Consider the following 21,894-nt stretch of genomic DNA (forward strand, 5'->3'; position numbering starts at 1 on the left):
CCGGGAGGCTGAGAGGCACAGAGTGAAGAGGGGGCAGGCTGAGAGGCACAGAGTAAAGGATGAGCATGCTGAGAGGCACAGAGTGAAGGCCGGGAGGCTGAGAGGCACAGAGTGAAGGCCGGGAGGCATAGAGTGAAACGGGAAGGCTGACAGACACAAAGTGAGGGGGATGGTGAGAGATGCAGATGGAAGAAAAGGGATAGAGAGACGCAGGCAGGAGATAATGGCGTGGCTGAGAAATGCGAGGGGAATGATGGTGTGGCTGAGAGACAAGAAGATGATGGTGTGGCGTCATTCATTTGGTAACTATAAATTACTGTAAAGCTGCTTAGTGATATGCTGCAAATGTTAAACTTAAGTTTGACAGTAAGATGTGTTTGTATTCTGCTGTGTTTCCGACCTCCACTAAGATCTGGCTTTTTCAATGTATTTTTTTTTAAATGTATTTCTGGATTTTTCAGCGTACTGTATATTATGTGGTTCTGGCTATTTCAATGAATTTTATGTGAATCTATATATATTTGTATGTGGATATAATGCCGACCCAGTTAAAATGCTTTATATAACGTCAACCTTGCTCACATGCCAATGTCTGCATCCCATTCAACGCTCCTCCTTATTTTTACATTCTTATGCTCTCCAACTTGAACTAATTGTAAAATAGTGCTAGCCACGCTCAATGGGTGGTGCTAGACATGCCCCTCCGGTGGTGCACCCCCTCATAAAATGTGCTGCGCACGCCTATGGAGCTGGATTACGGGAGAGACTACAGGGACGGTCGTCCCGAGGCTCCCACACACAGGGGGCCCCAACACAGCAGAGTAATTCAGCACAGCTTTCCTCTCCGTGCCACCCCTTACCTTCCTGCTTTGTGATCCAGTACCTGGAACATTGCCTGCTGCTACACAGGCTGCATACAGCGCAGAGCGGCTCCTGAGTCCCCTGATCAGCGGCACATGACATATCACGACCGTGCCGCTGAATTGGGAGCTGCTCTGCGCTGTATGCAGCCTGAGCAGTGGCAGACCTTGTTCCAGGTGCCAGGTCAAAAAGCAGGGAGGTAAGGGGCGGCACGGAGCTGGGGAGGGGGGGGGGGGGGTTTGTTGTGGACAGGGCAAGGGGTCATTATATTGGAGGGGGGCCCCACAGTGTTGTTGTCCTGGGGCCCCCACATGCCTTAATCCGGCCCTGCAAACGTATTGTAGTACAAATGCCGGGGCACAACTAATGTAAAGGAGCTGCCAGGGGGTACCAAGGCGGAAAATGATTCTGAAACTGCTCTATAACATGGAGAGCGACACAGAGAAATCATTTTTCTAATTCTTGCTTAAAATTAGAATATTTGAAATCCATCCTACAAACGCACCCTCTCTGTGACAGGACCAGTTGCAGTCTTGGATTCGGGGGAACGTCAGCCGTTGTGCTCGCTCTATATTTATATTTGATGAGATGGACAAGCTTCACCCTGGTCTTATCGATGCCATCAAGCCTTTCCTGGACTATTATGAAGACCTTGATGGAGTGTCTTACCATAAAGCTATCTTCATTTTCCTCAGGTGCTGGAAGCAAAGTTACATTTTAATGGCTACAAAAAATAATATATAAACCTCACCATTTTATCAGATTATGTATGTTCCCCAAAAGTAATGTCAATCTTCCCTCACACTGATAAAAAAAAAAAAAACATATTAAAGTAAGGGTATTACAGTTCCTCACAGAGTACCTCACATTACATAAAACAAAATTAAGATCAGTGATGGCGGCCATTTTGACGAGTCCAGTTATGTCTTCCATCATTATTTAAATGGGACTTTACTAAGTAGAATTTCAGAAATAAAACAGAAAAGTAGAAAATCTAATAATAATAATAGTAATAATAATAATAATTTATTATTATTATTATTATTATTATTATTATTATTATAACTATTATTATTATTATTATTATTATTATTATTATTATTATTATTTAATTAAGCGGATGGCCATAAAGTGGTAGTGAGTTGGACTGTAAAGTGATATTGTTAGTCTTTCCATGACTGCAAATATCCAGTCGGGCCTACAATAGTTTGGCAGAATGATTTTCTGGGGGCTGTGTAACATACTGAACTGTTTGTAATGAGAAGTCCTTTATTGTCCTTATAAAGGAGATTTCTATAAACAATATATTTTGTCTGGCATTACTAGGCGGGTTAAGAGAGGAGAGGGCCTGTGTGCAGGCTCCATGCGGGCCTCTCCTCTCTGACAGTTTAGTGCCAGAGTCTCCGGGAAAATGGCTTCCGTACCATGTTCCCGGTCACTTGTCTACTTACGCAAATCACTGGGAAAATGATCACCACTTCAATTTCCCAATGATTTTTGCTGCTCTGCAGCGCTGGCCAACGCACGTATCGGAGAGGTAAGTATAATTTATGGGTGCGGGTTGTGCAGTGTGGGGCCCTTTGTGCACCCATTATAGATACGCTGATGATTACTACCTCGCCGCTGTACTGCCTTTGGGTTAAATTATTACAACCATGGTACAATCTGTGAGGACTTTGTATGTCTTCCATTTGCTGGGTTTCTTCCATGTGCTTAAGTTTCTTGTCATGATTCAAAAACATTCTGATACGTTCATTGGTTTCTGACTAAAATTGGCCTCAGTGTATCGTTTGTTGGCCCGCTGTGAAACTTGTCTGTCTACAGGAGAAATTAGGAATTGGCTCTGCATGACAGGCAGCTTCTGATTGGATAGCCTCGTTTTCATCCAATCAGGAGCCATATGTTTTGGGATTGTTATAGGATTGTCCTGCAGTCACCCGCGCAGAACTTCTGTCCCAATTTGCGGGGCTGTTTGGAGGCATGCCACCACTGCACATGGTGGAGGTAGTAGTGCAGCCAAACAACAAAGTATCTCCTTTGTGAAATATTCTATACATATTACTGTCTCCTTCATTATGAAATCAGAGTGTGTATATATACAGTGTATGAGATAGAATGAGTGTGTCCTATGCAGGCATGTGCTATAGCTGTTTACTGAAGAGTTGTATTATATCCCTTGGAAATAAAACTAATATTTCAGGGTCATATAAAGGTTTTCCTGAAAAGCACAGCAGGAAGCGCTTTTCAGGAACGCCTTTATATGACCCTGAAAAATAGTGCAGCTAGTTTACTAAAAGTTGCAGGATGGCGTGTATGAACCAATGACTTCGTCATCAGAAGGTGGACAACCCCTTTAGTCATTAAAAAAGTATTTATTAATATTAGTATTTTGTCATGATTGGTGATGATTGGATAATTGTTTTGCGCTGGGTGCTGGTCAGCATCAGTGACGTATCTATAATGGGTGTTGGGTGTGCAGTGCACATGGCTCCATGAGTCAATGGCTCTCTCTTCAGGGACAGTAAGGGAACTCAGGCCAGTCAGAGTCACTGACGGCTTCCAAAGATCGCATGGAAATATTCTGCACGCAGAGAAGATAGCTGACTCTGACACAGTGCCAGAATATTTCCTATCTTCTGCAGGGATCCGGTCTGAAGATCAACAGTATCTAGGTCGACAATGTTTAGGTCGACCACTATAGGTCGACAGTCACTAGGTCGACATGGATGGAAGGTCGACATGGTTTCTAGGTCGACATGTGCTAGGTCGACAGGTCTAAAGGTCGACATGAGTTTTTCACATTTTTTTCTTTTTTCATACTTAACGATCCACGTGGACTACGATTGGAACGGTAAAGTGTGCCGAGCGAAGCGGTAGCGGAGCGAAGGCACCATGCCCGAAGCATGGCGAGCGAAGCTTGCCATGCGAGGGGACGCGGTGCACTAATTTGGGATCCCGGTCACTCTACGAAGAAAACGAAAAAAAAAAAACCTCATGTCGACCTTTAGACCTGTCGACCTAGCACATGTCGACCTAGAAACCCTGTCGACCTTCCATCCATGTCGACCTAGTGACTGCCGACCTATAGTGGTCGACCTAAACATTGTCGACCTAGATACTGTCGATTTGATGAACCACACCCCTTCTGCACTGGCACCAGCAAAATACATATATATTTTCAGGAAAGGGACGCCAAAAGCTGTGCAAACTATGACCAATATATTATATATTGATAAATAGTACCTATAATACAGTTGGCACGACATTAGGCCCCACCCTCGTAGCGGCAAAAATGCAGTGGTTCGTATGTCCAAAATAAAGGGGTGTGGCTAAATGACAAAAATGTGCATAATTTAGACCCAGCCCCTCAAAATGGAGCCGAGATTCCCAGTGTTTTCACCCACACCTTGCCCGCTTCACTAGGATGCAGGAGATCCGGCCACTCTTCCAAGGGATGCGAGGGACTACCCGTAAAATATTGAGTTTCCCGCAACTTCCAGGAGAGTAGATAAGTATGAAATTAAAAAGTTTTAATCTGTTTTCCTTTAGTAACGCAGGAGGTGATCTGATCAATAGAGAAGTGCTGAAGTACTGGATGTCGGGGAAGAAGAGGGAGGATTTACAGTTACACCATATGGAATATGTGCTCTCCCTAGGATTATTCAACAACAAAAACGGTGAGTAGTTTCATGCTGTATTTGAGCAGTGGCTCTAACATTGGGACTGGGTGGCCTCAGGGCCGGATTAACAATAAGGGGGATGGAGCTGCAGCTCCAGGCCCCCCAGAATCAAAATAGGCCCACAGGATCCCTTGCAGTACTGCCAGTGTTGACAGGAAAAAGTTTTTCCTGTCACCACCAGCCCAGCTTACTCTCCCCCTGACCAGAGCCAGCCGACATTAGTCCCTCCTATGTCAGACTGTGGGACACCGCCATCCTAAGCAGTAAGCACCACCTCCCAGACCTGTAAGAAGCTCAGCCTCTGGGATCCGTCCAAGCTCCGCCTTCGGGATCCGTCCAAGCTCTGCCCGCAGGACCCGTCCAAAGCTCAGCTTCTGGGATCCGTCCAAGCTCCGCCCCCGGGACCTGTCCAAAGCTCAGCCTCTGGCATCCGTCCAAGCTCCGCCCCCGGGACGTGTACAAAGCTCAGCCTCTGGGATCCGTCCAAGCTCCTCCCCCGGGACCCGTCCAAAGCTCCGCCTCCGGGATCCGTCCAAGCTCCGCCCCTGGGACCCGTCCAAAGCCCCGCCTCCTGTGCACCATTAGATCATGGATGGTCTGAAGCTTTGCAGACATGCTGACAGACTGGCCTGACTGCATTTTTCCAAGGGGGAAATGCAGGGACGGGTGGTGAGGTCAATTGCTCAGGAGTACTGGCTAGTACCAGAGCCAGCTATACTGTACACCCAATATATGAGCCAAAGGGTTCATGTGGGCATTATGCAAAGGTGCAGAGGTATAAACTCCAGGAAATTTGGTGAGTTTTGATTAGAGATGTGCGGATAAGGTAGGCTGCCTCACCTGCCATAGACTTTACACTCCAGAGTTTTGACTATAAAAATGATTTGAATAATACAAAGAAGATATTTCTAACTTATTCTTTGTATTTGTCATATACTTTATACAGTTAAGACTCTGGCACAAATGTTAGTATGACAGGAAAGGCTCTGCCTCACCCCACCACACGTCGCTGGTGAAATGTTAAAATTAATTAGGGCAGTATGGATGGTGTAATGGTTATCATTATTTCCTCACAACACTGAGGTCATGGGTTCGATTCCCACCATGGCCCTAACTGTGTGGAGTTTGTATATTCTCCCCATACGTGCATGGGTTTTCTCCGGGAACTCCGGTTTCCTCCCACAATCCAAAAATATACAGGTAGATTAATTGGCTCCCAATAGAATTAACCCAAGCATGAATGTGTCTGTGTACATGTGATAGGGAATATACATTGTAAGCTCCACTGGGGCAGGGACTGATGTGAATGGGCAAATATTCTCTGTAAAGCGCTGCGGAATATGTGTGCGCTATATAAATAACTGGTAAAAAAATAAAACAGTCAGCAAACCCCCCTCCCCTCAACAACTGCAGGCTTTACTTCCTTAAGTTCAGAGTTTATGATTCCACAGAAAGAGGACATTTGGCACCATGGATGATCAAGAGAATGCCTTGTCTGGACAGATGAGTCAACAGTGGAGCTGTTAAGCTGGGTACACAGCCGACGCAGATGCAATGAAACAGTATATCGTGCCGCACGATCTGGTGATGGACCGCACGATATATCATAGCCACATCTTCAGAATGACCTGCATGTACGTCCAATCTGAAGATGCGACTGACAACCCGTGGGGGTGTGCAAAAGTGCATACGCATTTAACGATTTGAACGATTTCTCGTACTGATCCGTCGGATATCGGGTAATCGTTCATAAAATTGTGTAATAAGTACCCAGCCTTAGAACTCCGTTTTGTGCTTGTGGAATGTGTGCTGTTCTGTAGACCCCCCACCCCTCGTTTACACATTTATTTCTCACTTAGGGGTCTATTTATTAACATTATTTTTACTAAAATAATGTGAAAAAGGGTGTTTTCACACCCTTTTCACATTATTTTAGTGTCACCTAAATGTATTAAAGGGCATTTGGAGCAGTTTTCATGAAAAACTGCTCCACACCCTTTAATTCACTTTTTTTTTAGTAACCCACATCGCATTCCCCATACTTACAGTGGGAAATGTGATGTGGCCAAATTTACTAAAAAAAAATGTGAAAAAATACCTCAGTGTGCCCTGTGATAAACTCGCCAGCTCAGACTGGCGAGTTCACAGGGCAGCACTGCGATAATGTGGCATTTGCCCAGCTGAGCGGGGGCCCGGCAGAGTGATCAGCAATGTGTGTCCGATGTGTCACACAAGCTGATCACAGTGTAAAAAAAAAAGTAAAAAAAAAAAACCCAAAATGAAGGACCCCTTACTCCCGGAGTCTTACCGACCCATTTCTCTTATAACCACTGACGTCAAGATATTAGCAAAAGTCTTGGCGACCCGCTTAAATCTAGTCATTACATCCATAGTCCACCCTGATCAAACAGGGTTTATGCCGGGTAAATCCACCGCTCAAAATCTGCGTAGACTGTTTTGCCATCTGCAGAGGCATGATTTGGAGGAGCCTGAGGCTGTGGTCGTGTCCCTGGACGCAGCCAAAGCATTTGATTCAGTGGAATGGGATTATTTATGGGCGGTACTTAAAAAATTTGCTTTTGGGCCCCGATTTATTGGTTTTCTCCAGGTACTATATTCTTCGCCAACTGCTCGTGTTATGGCGAATGGATTTACCTCTGAGTCATTTTTATTGGAGAGAGGCACCCGGCAGGGATGCCCTCTTTCTCCTGCACTATTTTCATTAGCTATGGAGCCACTGGCTGGCTTGTTACGCACCAGCGAGAAGATTAGGGGCCTTAAAGTTGGAGATGTTGTGGATGTAGTAGCACTATATGCAGATGCTATGCTTCTCTTCCTTCAGGACCCTAATGACTCATTAGAAAATATGTTTCAAGTGGTTGATAAATTTGGTGTCTTTTCAGGTCTGTTAATTAATTGGAATAAATCACATATTCTTCCTATCTTCGGTATCCTCCCTGTAGATTTGAAAAAAGCACATCCTTTACAGTGGACATTACGGTTCAAGTACCTTGGTATTTGGATTACACCTAGAGCTGTAGACTACGTGACCCAAAATATTGGGGGTCATTCCGAGTTGTTCGCTCGCTAACTGCTTTTAGCAGCTTTGCACACGCTAAGCCGCCGCCTACTGGGAGTGAATCTTAGCTTGTCAAAATTGCGAACGAAAGATTAGCAGAATTGCGAATAGACACTTCTTAGCAGTTTCTGAGTAGCTCCACACTTACTCGGCATCTGCGATCAGTTCAGTGCTTGTCGTTCCTGGTTTGACGTCACAAACACACCCAGCGTTCGCCCAGACACTCCTCCGTTTCTCCAGCCACTCCCGCGTTTTTCCCAGAAACGGTAGCGTTTTTTCACACACACCCATAAAACGGCCAGTTTCCGCCCAGAAACACCCACTTTCTGTCAATCACATTACGATCACCAGAACGAAGAAAAAACCTCGTAATGCCGTGAGTAAAATTCCTAACTGCATAGCAAATTTACTTGGCGCAGTCGCACTGCGGGCATTGCGCATGCGCATTAGCGACTAATCGCTCCGTTGCGAGAAAAAAATAACGAGCAAACAACTCGGAATGACCCCCCTTGATCCCATTATTGCAAATTTTAAGGACAGGGCTCATACATGGAGGAAGTTACCCTTATCTGTACTAGGCCGTATTAATTTGTTTAAAATGGTGATGCAACCTAAATTCTTATACGCCCTGCACCAACCCCCGATTTATATCCCAAAAAAGGTATTTAGTGTAATTGAGGGTGTTTTGTCATCTTTTATTTGGGGCAACAGGCCAGCACGAATCTCATTTAAAACATTATTTAGACCACTATATCTGGGTGGAGCAGGCCTTCCCAATCTGAGACTTTATTATCTGGCTGCGCAGTTGTCCCAGCTGTCGGACTGGACTGTAGATAGAGTGGATTTGACTATGCAGGGATTTCTGGCTGAGCGGGTGCAGTGCTCTCATACTTTTTCTTTATCTCCTCTTCAATTTCTTCTTTCTGGCCGATCAGCTACCAGTATGCCTCCTTTGTTACGTCAAGCCTTGTTGATCTGGAGATGTGCACATACCCTTTTTGATTGGTCGGTACACGACAAATGTGCTCCAATATGGTTCAATGACACGTATCCTGAGCTTAGTAAACTGTCATCGGATAATATTTGGATTATTAAGGGAGTATTGTCTATGGGCCAATTATATCAGGATATTTAAATCCTTTCATCAATTGAAAAAATAATTTGATGTTTGCTTTATTCAGGTATTTTCAGTTAAGACACGCTGTACATGCCCAATTTCCCCAAGGTTCCTTGACAATCTCAGACTCACCAGTTAAGACACTGTTATCCACCCTAGGTCAGAGAGGAAAAATATCTATCACATATGCTGCTATTAATGATAGATTGAACCCAGATCAACTGGATGGTCTTAGGTCCAAGTGGGAGTTGGATCTGGGACCTCTATCCAATGAACAATGGCTCCAAGTGCTTGGATCTATTCTGTATACTACGCCATGTATTAGGTATAGGCAGGTGTTTTATTATGTTTTACACAGGATTTACCGCACTCCTGTATCTATGCAGAGGGCAGGGCTTAGAGATAATACTTTATGTCCCAAATGCCAGGCTAATGATGTGGGGTTCTGGCACCTTTTATGGAGCTGCCCTGTGGTTTCTGTATTTTGGAGGGATGTGTGGCGGGATATTGTTCTTACTACTCCTTCTCTCCCAGTTTTTAGTTCTGGCATATGTATGTTTGGCCTTGACCTGGAGGAAACGCACTTGGTTATAATTTATAAATACGTCCTCTGTCTTACTACTTTAGCCAAAGTTATTATAGCGAGAGTTTGGTTTTCAGCAGACCTACCCAAGATATGTCAGTGGAGGGCATTAGTTAATGAAGTGGCCAGGCATGAGAGATATATGTACAAATCACGTGGATCTATTTCCAAATTTACAGAGAAATGGAATGGCTGGTGTAGTTCTCGAATGAGCTGACCTGAACTGAATGTATAACATGCTTTAAATGTGAGAGGTGATGGTAAATATTCGTTCAGAATTTCTGGTTCCTTCGGATAATTATGTGTTGTTTTACTAGCGCAACTGTGGAAGCCTTGCATATATTCATTGAAGTATTATTTACCATATGGTATAAAGAAACGTTATGAAGCAATGGAGACACACACATGGATAATTCTTTGCTTATTATCTCATTGTTTATTGATGGCATAAGTTATGTTATGTTATGTTATGATAAGTTTTGTTTAATGTACTGTTAGGGTCTCCTGCTCTGTGCTGCCACGTCGTCATGGCAACCGGGAGACAAGTGCTAGCGGAGTAACCTGAGCGTAGCTGATACTCCGGTTCGGGTCTTTTGCTGTGCAGTGGTTACAGGCTCTGTGCACGGCAGGGGATCCGGTGCTGGTTTTTGTGCTCACAGTCTGTGAGGTCTGAGTGGGGCGTGGACAGCACCTGCTATATAAACCCTCTTCTCAGGTTAGGCAGATGCTGCTGAATCTTTGTTGGCTAGTCAGTTCCTGAAAGCTAGCTAGTACTGTGTAAACTTTGTATTTGTTTGTTGCTTACTGCAAATAGGCCTTGGGATTTGGTATTACACTCTGCCAATCCAGACCTAGCAGTAAGACTGGAGTCAGTCGTTTAACCTGCTGGGGTTCTTTTGCTACTCTGTGAACCTAGCAAGTTTGCGGCTGTATTCTCAGACTTGCCTGCCAAAATCCTTTCTCACTGTGCAAGGTGTTCAGGTGTCAGTTTAGTGGCAGTAAACTGAACCAGTGCCCTGCAAGTGAGGACTAGGATTGTGGAGACTCTCCTTGTGTCTATTGGCCCTCATTCCGAGTTGATCGGTCGCAAGGCGAATTTAGCAGAGTTACACACGCTAAGCCGCCGCCTACTGGGAGTGAATCTTAGCTTCTTAAAATTGCGACCGATGTATTCGCAATATTGCGATTACTAACTACTTAGCAGTTTCAGAGTAGCTCCAGACTTACTCTGCCTGTGCGATCATTTCAGTGCTTGTCGTTCCTGGTTGACGTCACAAACACACCCAGCGTTCGCCCAGGCACTCCCACCGTTTCCCCGGCCACTCCTGCGTTTTTTCCGGAAACGGTAGCGTTTTCAGCCACACGCCCCTGAAACGCCGTGTTTCCGCCCAGTAACACCCATTTCCTGTCAATCACATTACGATCGCCGGAGCGAAGAAAAAGCCGTGAGTAAAAATACTTTCTTCATAGTAAAGTTACTTGGCGCAGTCGCAGTGCGAACATTGCGCATGCGTACTAAGCGGATTTTCACTGCGATGCGATGAAAAATACCGAGCGAACAACTCGGAATGAGGGCCATTATTCCATCTCTGACCAAGGAGTTTACTGCCACACCCGTTGGTAACCCTTTAGGGTTTTGCTGTTGCCCTTAGCAAGAGCATTTCGGGTTCTCTACGTATTAAATCACAACATCTCGCTTCTTTCCATCTGAGCATTCCTAATACTAGGGAGACACCCAGTTTCTTAGCCTTTGGGCTTCTCTGTTCACTTTGTGTTTATTTTGTTACCCTATCACCTTCTGTGTATGTAATGTCATATTCCCCAGTCTGTCTGTGAGTTCATTTGTTTTGCATCCCTCTCCGTTCAGACACCAGTACATTCCTGCTGGCACTGGTGTGCATAACATATTCAGCAGCCTAATACTCCTGTTGAAATTTTGTGGGAATATGGAGCATACCCCTCAAAATACTTTGCAACAGGTGGTCGATCAGGTGCAGGTCCTGACTCGACAATTTAATGATTTGTCCATTAAAATGCACACCTCGCAGGCCGCTGGCGGAGCTCCCGCAGCAGCAGTACCTTCAGGGGTTAAGGAGCCGAAAGTAAATCTCCCGGATCGTTTTTCTGGAGATCGCTCGCAGTTCTTTTGTTTCAAGGAGAGCTGCAAGCTATATTTCCAACTTAGGCCTCAGTCTTCTGGGTCGGAGATTCAGCGGGTGGGCATAGTGATTTCCTTGCTACAAGGAGACCCACAGGTCTGGGCATATGGGTTGCAGCCTGACTGTCCGTCGCTTAAAAGTGTTTATACTTTTTTTACGGCACTGGGCATGTTGTATGATGACCCTGACAAGACGGCCTCAGCCGAGGCTCAGATTTCGATCCTTAAGCAAGGGCGAAGGCCAGTTGAGGTTTATTGTACGGAGTTTCGGAGGTTGGCCCATGATACCCAGTGGAATGACCCAGCCCTGAGACACCAGTACCGAAGAGGTCTTTCTAACCAGTTAAAAGACCAACTGGTACAATATCCCTTGCCTGATAGCTTGGATCAGCTCATGCAGTTATCCATTCGGGTGGATAGACGGCTGAGAGAGCGCAGGCTTGAAAGGGAGACCGAGGTTTCCTTCTTTCCCAAGGGAACCTCAGACTCTGAGGAATTTTCCGAGGAGCCTATGCAGATTGGGGCTACCCGCCTCTCCTCGCGTGAGAAGACGCGGAGGAGACAGCAGGGGTTATGTTTGTACTGTGGTAATAAAGGTCATGTGGTAGTATCATGCCCAGAAAAGCAGGAAAACTTCAGGGCCTGAGGGTGATGGGAAATATCCTGTCAGGCCAGAAGTCAGAATTTCCCAAGAAGACATTTATCATTCCGGTGACCTTGAAGATCCTCGGTCAAACTGTCAAGACTGAGGCCTTTGTGGACAGTGGGGCCGACGGGGTTTTTATGGACCGCCAATTCGCCCTGAAACACTCTGTTTCCTTAGTACCCTTGGCATCGGAAATTGAGATTTGTGGGTTAAACGGGGAACCATTATCCCAGGGTAAAATTACCTCTTGCACTAGCCAGATTTCTTTGTTTATTGGAGCCACACACTCTGAAAAATTGTCCTTTTATGTGACTGTCTGTACTTTTGCCCCATTGGTGTTGGGGTTACCCTGGTTAAGGGCCCACAATCCTCAATTTGACTGGGTCTCTGGGGAGATTCTTAGTTGGGGTACTGATTGTTTCAGGAGTTGCTTGAGCCTTCCAGTCAGGCTTTCGCAACTAAGTTTGCCAGGATTGCCAGGATGTTATGCAGATTTTGCGGACGTGTTCTCCAAAAGAGTTGCAGAGGTACTACCTCCCCATCGCCCCTATGACTGTGCCATTAATTTGTTGCCGAATGCTAAGCTTCCCAAGAGCAGGTTGTACTCCCTGTCGCGTCCTGAGACAGGCTATGGCAGAGTACATTTAGGAGAACTTGGCTAAGGGATTTATCAGACCTTCACAGTCTCCAGTTGGGTCGGGGTTCTTCTTCGTGGGTAAAAAGGACGGTTCGTTGCGACCCTGCATCGACTTCAGAGAATTGAACCGTATCACGATTAAAAACTCATACCCACTGCCTCTCATTACGGTCTTGTTTGACCAGCTTCGTACTGCCACCATTTTTTCTAAGATTGACCTACGCGGTGCGTACAATCTAATCCGAATAAGAGAGGGGGATGAATGGAAGACTGCCTTTAATACCCACTCAGGGCATTATGAATATTTGGTGATGCCTTTTGGGCTCTGTAATGCCCCGGCAGTCTTCCAGGACTTCATGAACGATGTGCTCAGGGAATATTTGGATAGATTCTTAGTTGTATACTTAGATGACATCCTAATCTTCTCCCATTCCCTGGAGGAACATCGGAAGCATGTACGCTTAGTCCTCCAGAAACTCAGAGACCACCGGCTTGGGGCGAAGCTGGAGAAGTGCGAATTTGAAGTTCAGCAAATCGCATTTCTAGGATATATTATCTCCCCAGAAGGTTTCCAAATGGAGGGTTCCAAGGTACAGGCAGTCCTGGATTGGGTGCAGCCCACTAGTTTGAAGGCGCTTCAGCGTTTTCTGGGCTTTGCGAATTTTTATAGACAATTTATCGCTGGATTTTCGTCTATAGTGGCGCCCTTGGTGGCACTCACTAAGAAAGGGGCGGATGTTGCTCACTGGTCTTGTGAGGCCAAAGCGGCTTTTGCCCGTCTCAAAAGGGCATTTGTCTCGGCCAAGGTGCTGCGACACCCAGATCCAGAGCGTCCTTTTGTGGTGGAGGTGGATGCCTCTGAGATGGGTATTGGGGCAGTGCTCTCTCAGATGGGGGTGTCTGATAATCGCCTTCATCCCTGTGCTTACTTTTCCCGTAAATTTTCGCCTGCCGAGATGAATTATGACGTGGGTAACCGGGAATTGTTGGCTATTAAGGATGCACTCGAGGAGTGGATACACTGGCTTGAGGGGGCTAAGTTTGTGGTCTTAATTCTCACCGACCATAAGAATTTGGCATATTTAGAGTCAGCGAAGCGCCTCAATGCCAGGCAGGCACGATGGGCTTTGTTTTTTGCTCGCTTTAATTTTTTGATAACATATCGCCCTGGGTCAAAAAACATCAAGGCTGATGCGCTCTCGCTGAGTTTTGCTCCAATCCAGGAGACCACCGAGGAGCCATTGCCCATTGTGTCCCCATCATGTATTAAAGTGGGCATTACCCAGGACCTCTTGTCATTAGTCCTTAGAGCACAGGAGCAGGCTCCTCCAGACCTTCCGGTAGGTCTTTTGTTTGTGCCTCCTAGGTTAAGACAGCGAGTGTTCCTGGAATTCCATGCCAAGAAGTCGGCAGGTCACCCGGGTATTGCCAGAACTCGGGAGTTGCTATCTAGGGCGGTGTGGTGGCCCTCGGTGGCTAGGGATGTGGATCAGTGGGTTTGGGCATGTGACATCTGTGCCCGAAATAAGACTCCTAGAGGGGTTCCTGTTGGCCCATTACATCCACTCTCTATTCCATCTAAGCCATGGACCCACATTTCAATGGATTTTGTGGTGGACTTGCCCAAATCCTCGGGGATGACAGCCATCTGGGTTGTCGTTGACAGGTTTTCGAAGATGGCGCACTTCGTTCCATTGGTTGAGCTGCCATCGGCCAGACGCCTGTCTGAATTATTTATGCTGCATGTTGTACGCCTCCACGGGTTGCCACTTGATGTGGTCTCTGACCGCGGATCCCAGTTTGTGGCCAAATTCTGGAGGGCATTTTGTTCCGATCTCCAGATTTCTGTCAGCTTGTCGTCAGGCTACCATCCGCAGTCTAATGGGCAGACTGAAAGGGTGAACCAGTCCTTGGAGCAGTTCCTCAGGTGTTATGTCTCCAAGTGTCAGACTGACTGGGTTGCTCATCTGTCCATGGCGGAGTTTGCCTATAACAACGCGGCTCACTCTGCTACAGGGATCTCTCCCTTCCTTTGTGTGTATGGGCATCATCCTAAGGCCAATTCTTTTGACCCCCTGGACTCCACGCCTGGTGGTTCCTCTGTGGTTTCGGTCCTTAGAGGTATTTGGAGGAAAGTGAAGAAAGCCCTTGTGTCTGTGTCATTAGTGACCAAAAGGGTTTTTGATAAGCGGAAAAGACCCTGCAGCTTCAAATTAGGAGACTTCGTCTGGTTGTCTACCAAGAATTTGAAGTTGAGACAGCCATCTCATAAGTTAGGCCCCCGGTTCATCGGTCCTTATAAGATCACTAGGGTTATCAATCCGGTGGCATTTCAGTTAGATCTACCCCGTTCTTTGGGTATCAATAAAACATTTCATTGTTCCCTTTTAAAACGAGTGATTAGTAATCCTTCTTCCAGTGGAAGACCTTCCCCTCTTCTGATACGTGGCCAGAGGGAGTTTGTTGTTGAAAGGATTCTTGACTCCAAGATGGTTCGGGGTCGGCTGTCATTTTTGGTGCACTGGAAGGGGTATGGCCCGGAGGAGCGGTCGTGGGTGCGCAGTTGTGATCTTCATGCCCCCAGACTGTTACGCTCTTTCTTCTCGCAGTTTCCCGATAAACCCGGTGGTAGGGGTTCTTTGACCCCTCGTCAGAGGGGGGGTACTGTTAGGGTCTCCTGCTCTGTGCTGCCACGTCGTCATGGCAACCGGGAGACAAGTGCTAGCGGAGTAACCTGAGCGTAGTTGATACTCGGGTTCGGGTCTTTTGCTGTGCAGTGGTTACAGGCTCTGTGCACGGCAGGGGATCCGGTGCTGGTTTTTGTGCTCACAGTCTGTGAGGTCTGAGTGGGGCGTGGACAGCACCTGCTATATAAACCCTCTTCTCAGGTTAGGCAGATGCTGCTGAATCTTTGTTGGTTAGTCAGTTCCTGAAAGCTAGCTAGTACTGTGTAAACTTTGTATTTGTTTGTTGCTTACTGCAAATAGGCCTTGGGATTTGGTATTACACTCTGCCAATCCAGACCTAGCAGTAAGACTGGAGTCAGTCGTTTAACCTGCTGGGGTTCTTTTGCTACTCTGTGAACCTAGCAAGTTTGCGGCTGTATTCTCAGACTTGCCTGCCAAAATCCTTTCTCACTGTGCAAGGTGTTCAGGTGTCAGTTTAGTGGCAGTAAACTGAACCAGTGCACTGCAAGTGAGGACTAGGATTGTGGAGACTCTCCTTGTGTCTATTATTCCATCTCTGACCAAGGAGTTTACTGCCACACCCGTTGGTAACCCTTTAGGGTTTTGCTGTTGCCCTTAGCAACAGCATTTCGGGTTCTCTACGTATTAAATCACAACATCTCGCTTCTTTCCATCTGAGCATTCCTAATACTAGGGAGACACCCAGTTTCTTAGCCTTTGGGCTTCTCTGTTCACGTTGTGTTTATTTTGTTACCCTATCACCTTCTGTGTATGTAATGTCATATTCCCCAGTCTGTCTGTGAGTTCATTTGTTTTGCATCCCTCTCCGTTCAGACACCAGTACATTCCTGCTGGCACTGGTGTGCATAACATGTACATATTAAAATGTACTGTTTTCTATGTTTATAAACTCAATAAAAAATTACATGATGGAAAAAAAAGAAAAAAAAAACATACTCACCTGTCCTGGGAGCCGGTGTCCGCCATATGCTGCAATGTGGCCCCGGTGCAGTAAAGTGACGCTGCAAAACGGCAGCGCACTTTACAGCAACGGGGGTTCACAGCGCAGGAGAAGAACCCGGCGCCCGGCAGCCTCCTGAAGCAGCGCGGACCGGCTCCCTGGACAGGTGAGTATATTATCCTGCTTGTGGGGGGTCCGGGGCGTGCGGGGGAAGTTGTGAGGGGGGGGAGTCGACCGGGCGGTGGCAGTAGTGGCGATGTCGGCTGGGGAGGCGCATGCGCAGCAGGACATCGGGGTATTTTTTATGAAAAATACCCCGATGATGCTGTGAAGAGGCATCGCAGGGACAGAGCTTGACCGCAAGCTATGTCCCTGCATGCGATAATTGATACATCCCTGCAATGCGGATGGTGATAACTAGGCCCCTTAGTCCAATGGGATTGGTCCTTTTTGGTCCATGTAGACATCCAGGGTGCTTGATAAAAATATTTAAAAAAAAACACAATAGACAACACAACATGTCCCTTTTAGAACAACGCCAACACTGACCTACTGACCAAGTCCACATACTTTCGGTTGACCTTCTGGTGTCATCCTTCTGCCTGTAGACCTTAATGTAGACCAGTCATACCACACCATTTTTGCTATAGTCATTTAGCAGACTAGGTAACACCAGATCTATCTAATCTACAGTAATTCTGCTTTTTATTTCTTCATCCTCAGGTGGGTTTTGGCACAGCAGCCTGATTAACAAGAACCTCGTTGACTTCTTCATCCCCTTCCTGCCACTGGAGCTCAGACACGTGAAGAAATGCATCTTAGCAGAACTAAGACAGCGCGGGCTAAGAGAGGACGAAGAGCTGGCATCACGGGTGGCTAAAGTGATATCCTCTGACAAAGGCTGCAAAACTGTGTTGGCTAAGCTGGACCTTCTACTGTAGCCGCTGCCATGTCTCCGTGCCACCAACACAGCAATAATGGCCCCACGGCCTTTAGATACAGACTGCCATCCCCCATTATACCGTTCGTCTTATTCCCCCAGAGTGTGATTTGGGATCATTGCTAGTCACACTTAATGGCTGTTACATGTGTTACATATATACCTTCAGGTCTCAGAGATACACCAGCGTGGCCTTACGTCTTACCAGAGATCAGCGATAACAAGCAGAAACCATTATGTGCCCTGCTTTTGGTCCATGTCTCCTTTATCTTGTTCTCTATGGCTCCTGGCCTGTGCTTTGTATTGTAGCAGTGGAGGGTTGTGTATGGGATGTGTGTTGTAGCATTATATAAAACTGCTCTATTTTATTTCTGTCTCTAATTGTAGACATGAGGCCCATTGTTTTACCAGCAGCACGGTAAGGTCTAATGCTGGGTACACACCTGTACAATCACACCTGCAATGTGATTTTATTTTCAATTTCACTTACGTTGGGAAGTCCCGATCACAGTGCCGATACACACGTACACACCTATACAATCTAACTTGCCATCTTCGCGCCCCCCCCCCCCCCCCCCCTCCTCATCTAAGATATCAAATGAAAAGACACAAGGGCGGCCCTGCTGCTGGAGGAGCATTGGCAGAACGGTCGGCAGTGCGTACACAGGGCCCGATTCAAAGATAGACACAGTTAGCACCAAGTAGTGGCTGTGCCAAAACTGTGCCAAAATATGCTTCTTGAGTTATAAGACACCCTATGTTGGCATCTGAGGACTGGCATCAACTGAGTTGACCATCGGACTCAGATCAACTGAGTGACCATTGGACATCTGAGTAACCCTCAGGTTATTCAGGATGTCCAGTTAAATCACGCAGCCGGGGCCAGTCATGTTGCGTCCAAGAACGCAGTCACTGGCTTCGGCACGCCCAGAAAATGGGGCCGACACATCCCTGTTTACTGGGATACTTCCTGTTGCTGTGGAATTTGGGCCACAGCAAGCGACAACACAGCCCCAGAACTGCACATGAACAGCGCAGATATAAACACATCGGAGCTTACGTACAACTATGGATTTGGTCCCACTTCCCTTTTGTTCCGATTTCGCACCTGTTGAAAATTAATACAAATCTTCTTCCCATAAAACAATGATGGAAGGGGCATAAACACTCATGAACAGGTCGGGAACTAGAATGGCCTGGTGCATGTACAGGTGTGTACCCAGCTATAGACTAGAAGGGAGAGGTCTCTAACCTTTGAGAGAGATATGGTGGAGAGGTTGCCTATAGCAACCAGTTTGATTCTAGCTATAATTTATTCAGTGTATCTCTCTTGGAGGTTTGATACATCTCTCCCTACATGAGAAATATCTCACTTTCCTTATTTTTGCCTTCTCAGTTCATGGCAATAGAACTTCCTGGAGTTATAATTCCTAAAACGTAATTTTCCAATACTATAATGTATTAACCTGGCATCGTCTACCCTTAGATGGTAAGTCAGTGGAGCCCCAGTGATATTCAGCATGAAGCTGGACTTGGGATGGCATCACATTATGACAGAGAGTCCCTATGGTGCATATTATAATTGGTATATCTTTACTCCAGCTTTATACAGTATGTTGATACAAGTATTCTGAAGTTCATGTATGTGCAATACACAGCACAGGAGTGGCTTGGTAGACCAAGACAGAGTATGCATAGCAAACTAGGGCCCCCCACTGTTAGGTTAGTTTAATTATGAAAAAACAAACCCTTAGATTGTATGTGTGTATGTGCGCTTGTATGTTATGGAAATAAGGGGCCCATTTACCATAGATCGCATTTGCAGTGCGATCTGGGCACGATATTAGCGCACAAGATCGTAGAATGCGATCACATCGGGGGGATGTATTATCCTGCACACGCAGGGTCTCTGCGATGTGCTGTAAGGGGCTGCCGGGGCTTCTGCCCAGACACAGTGGCCATTTCCAGTGGAGGGTTTCAGGAAAACCCTCTGGAACTACAACCGCAATCTTTGCATTCCAGAATTTGGTAATCTGGCAGCATATTTCTATGGGGGATGCGGCTGCCAGCGGGAATGGAGGGATCGCAGCAGGTATCGGAGATCGGAGATACCTGCTGCGGTCCCTCTGTCATTCTTTCCAGGGATACTTAATATTTGCGTTTAACCCCCGAAAGCGGGTGTTTTCAGGGATTAAGCCGCAAATATATAATGATAAATGGGCCCCTTAGAGTGTAAACTGTAGTGAGGCAGAGACTATCTGTACAGAGCTGGGTAAATTACTGACACTATATTATTGACACCATATAATAAATAATAATGAATAGCTAAATGTATTCTTAAATGTGGCAGTCAGTATGTTGACATTGACAATGTCAATTTCAGAATGTCGACACCTGGAAAATGATGACATAGACAGAATGTCGATATATGAAAACAGCACATTTTGACCATATTGACATTTAAACATTTTTGAATGTCACCTAATACACCAAAACCTGTAATTAACAGGAGCAATAGTAATAACAGCGATTTGGTGGTTTCCAGGTCACAGCTGAAAGTAAGGGGTCAGATTACTGACGCCAGAATCCTGATCTAATTCAGAGTGCCGAACAACCAGCCACCAGGATGCAGGACAGGTAAGCCGCACGTTGGAAGGAGGTTAGGTTTAGACTGCAGGGGGTGAAGGGGAGGGGGGGTTGGTTAGGTTTAGGTTGCAGGGAGGGGGGTGTTAGGGTTAGGCACCCCCCAGGGAGGGTCAGGCTGCAGTGGGGGCTAGGTTTAGTACCACTGGGGAGGGTTAGGCTGCAGGGAAGGGAGAGCTAGGTTTAGGCTGCGGGAGGGGGGGGGGGCACTATCGGGATTTCGATCATCGGATGCCCGACCACCGACATCCTAAACGCCGGCAAATCAACCCCAAACCGAAAAATAAATGTATAGCAATACATTACAGCACACAGATGTGACTTCCTATTACTGACTATTAATGATTATTACTTACAGAGATGACAGGGATCCTGCACTGGGACAGCCACTTCAGGGCTCAGTCTGGAAACTATCCTTGCTGTAGCTCAGTGATCACTGCCCAGGATGTGTTCTATGGGGGTCATTTCGAGTTGATCGCACGTAGCAACATTTTGCTGCTCGTGCGATCAACTAGACGCCGCCTATGGGGGGGATTTTAGCATAGTAGGGCTGCGATCGCTTGTGCAGTGCTGCTATGCTAAAAAAGTTTCCTGCAAAACAAGACCAGGGTCAGACCTACTTACCCTGTGTGAGGGATCCAGCGACGAAGGTCCCGGGACTGACGTCAGACATACGCCCTCCAAACGCCTGGACACGCCTGCGTTCGGATCTCCACCCCCGGAAAACGGTGAGTAGACGCCCCGGAACGCCTCCCCGCTGTCAATCTTCTTGTGATCGCGTTAGCGATCACTTTCTTCTTTGTTCTGGCTGCTGCCCGTCGACAGCAACAACGCGCATCGCGGCCGCTGCGCATGCGCAGTTCCGACCCATTTGCACTGCAGCAAAGAACTGCTGCGTGCGAAAGGGTCGGAATGACCCCCAACATTCAGCTCAAACACCCCCCTGCTGCCAGTTCCAGTGTGTCTGTACTTTTGACTTATACTGTAGCCCAATGATCTGTATGTAGCCTGATGATATGCTGTTATAAATAAAAGCCATTTAGCATAACAGTAGAGGTGAGACGCCCGAGGAGAGATAGAGCCCTGTGGGGTGTGTGTGGGAGTGTAAGGAAGATTTATAAATAAATAAATGTATAAATAAATTCTAATAATAATATAGTGACTGAGAAAGTGTTAGAGCATGAATTATACAGTATGGAACCAACCAGATGGTGACTCTTCCACCTTGTTTTCAAAATGTATGTGTTTTGGTGGAAAGTCTTGCACATTATAAACTTATCATTATTCTATGATATGTTGTTAATGTAACCCCCTATAGGAGTTATGTAAGTAAAGGGATGTTGGGATATGTAGGTATAGATATGTTAGTGTATAATAGAGAAATGTATAAATTATATATATTACTATTTATTATATATTTAAAAGACTGTGCAGCGCTATGTACTGGTTCCTGAGGACACTGTCAGTGCCAAGAAGAAGGAGCTGGGAGGAGAGCATTGCACCGGCCTTAACTAGCGCTCGAGGAAGGACAAACAGCAGGCGCTCAGGGACGCTGCAGGGGGCCGTGGCTCGAGGAGAGAAACCGACAAACGGGGGACCGCGCACCGGACGTTGAGAGAGAGGATTGCGCAGCAAGAAAAAAGACGGACCGGGACGGAGAGGAGAGAGGACGTGTGTGCCGAGGTGACGGGGCAAGTCACAAGGGAGACGGAGCGGAGAGCCTACAGAACATAGAAAGGTACCGCTGATGAAAGGCTGCAGAGGATGACAGGCTGGGGCTGTAAGTAATAAAAATACATTACCTGAAAGCCGACTGTAGCCCGCAGAAAACCCTCGTTACCAAACACAGGTGAAAGAAGAAGAAGGTAATTGAAATAGGGTATGCTACAGATCACACAGTCA

General features: G+C 46.5%; 1 protein-coding gene across 1 annotated transcript in view; it reads left to right on the top strand.

Moving 5' to 3' along the window:
- The window catches only part of LOC134948459 (torsin-1A-like), a 46,885-nt gene extending 29,168 nt beyond the window's left edge, over positions 1–17,717 (top strand). The window contains exons 3-5 of the mRNA XM_063936441.1: positions 1,381–1,556; positions 4,411–4,538; positions 17,133–17,717. Of these exons, the coding sequence (XP_063792511.1) occupies positions 1,381–1,556; positions 4,411–4,538; positions 17,133–17,350 (522 nt within the window). The 3' untranslated portion in view covers positions 17,351–17,717. The remainder of the gene's footprint in view (positions 1–1,380; positions 1,557–4,410; positions 4,539–17,132) is intronic.
- The last annotated feature ends 4,177 nt before the right edge of the window (positions 17,718–21,894 follow it).

The sequence above is a fragment of the Pseudophryne corroboree genome, chromosome 8, assembly GCF_028390025.1.
Source record: "Pseudophryne corroboree isolate aPseCor3 chromosome 8, aPseCor3.hap2, whole genome shotgun sequence".
NCBI lineage: Eukaryota > Metazoa > Chordata > Amphibia > Anura > Myobatrachidae > Pseudophryne > Pseudophryne corroboree.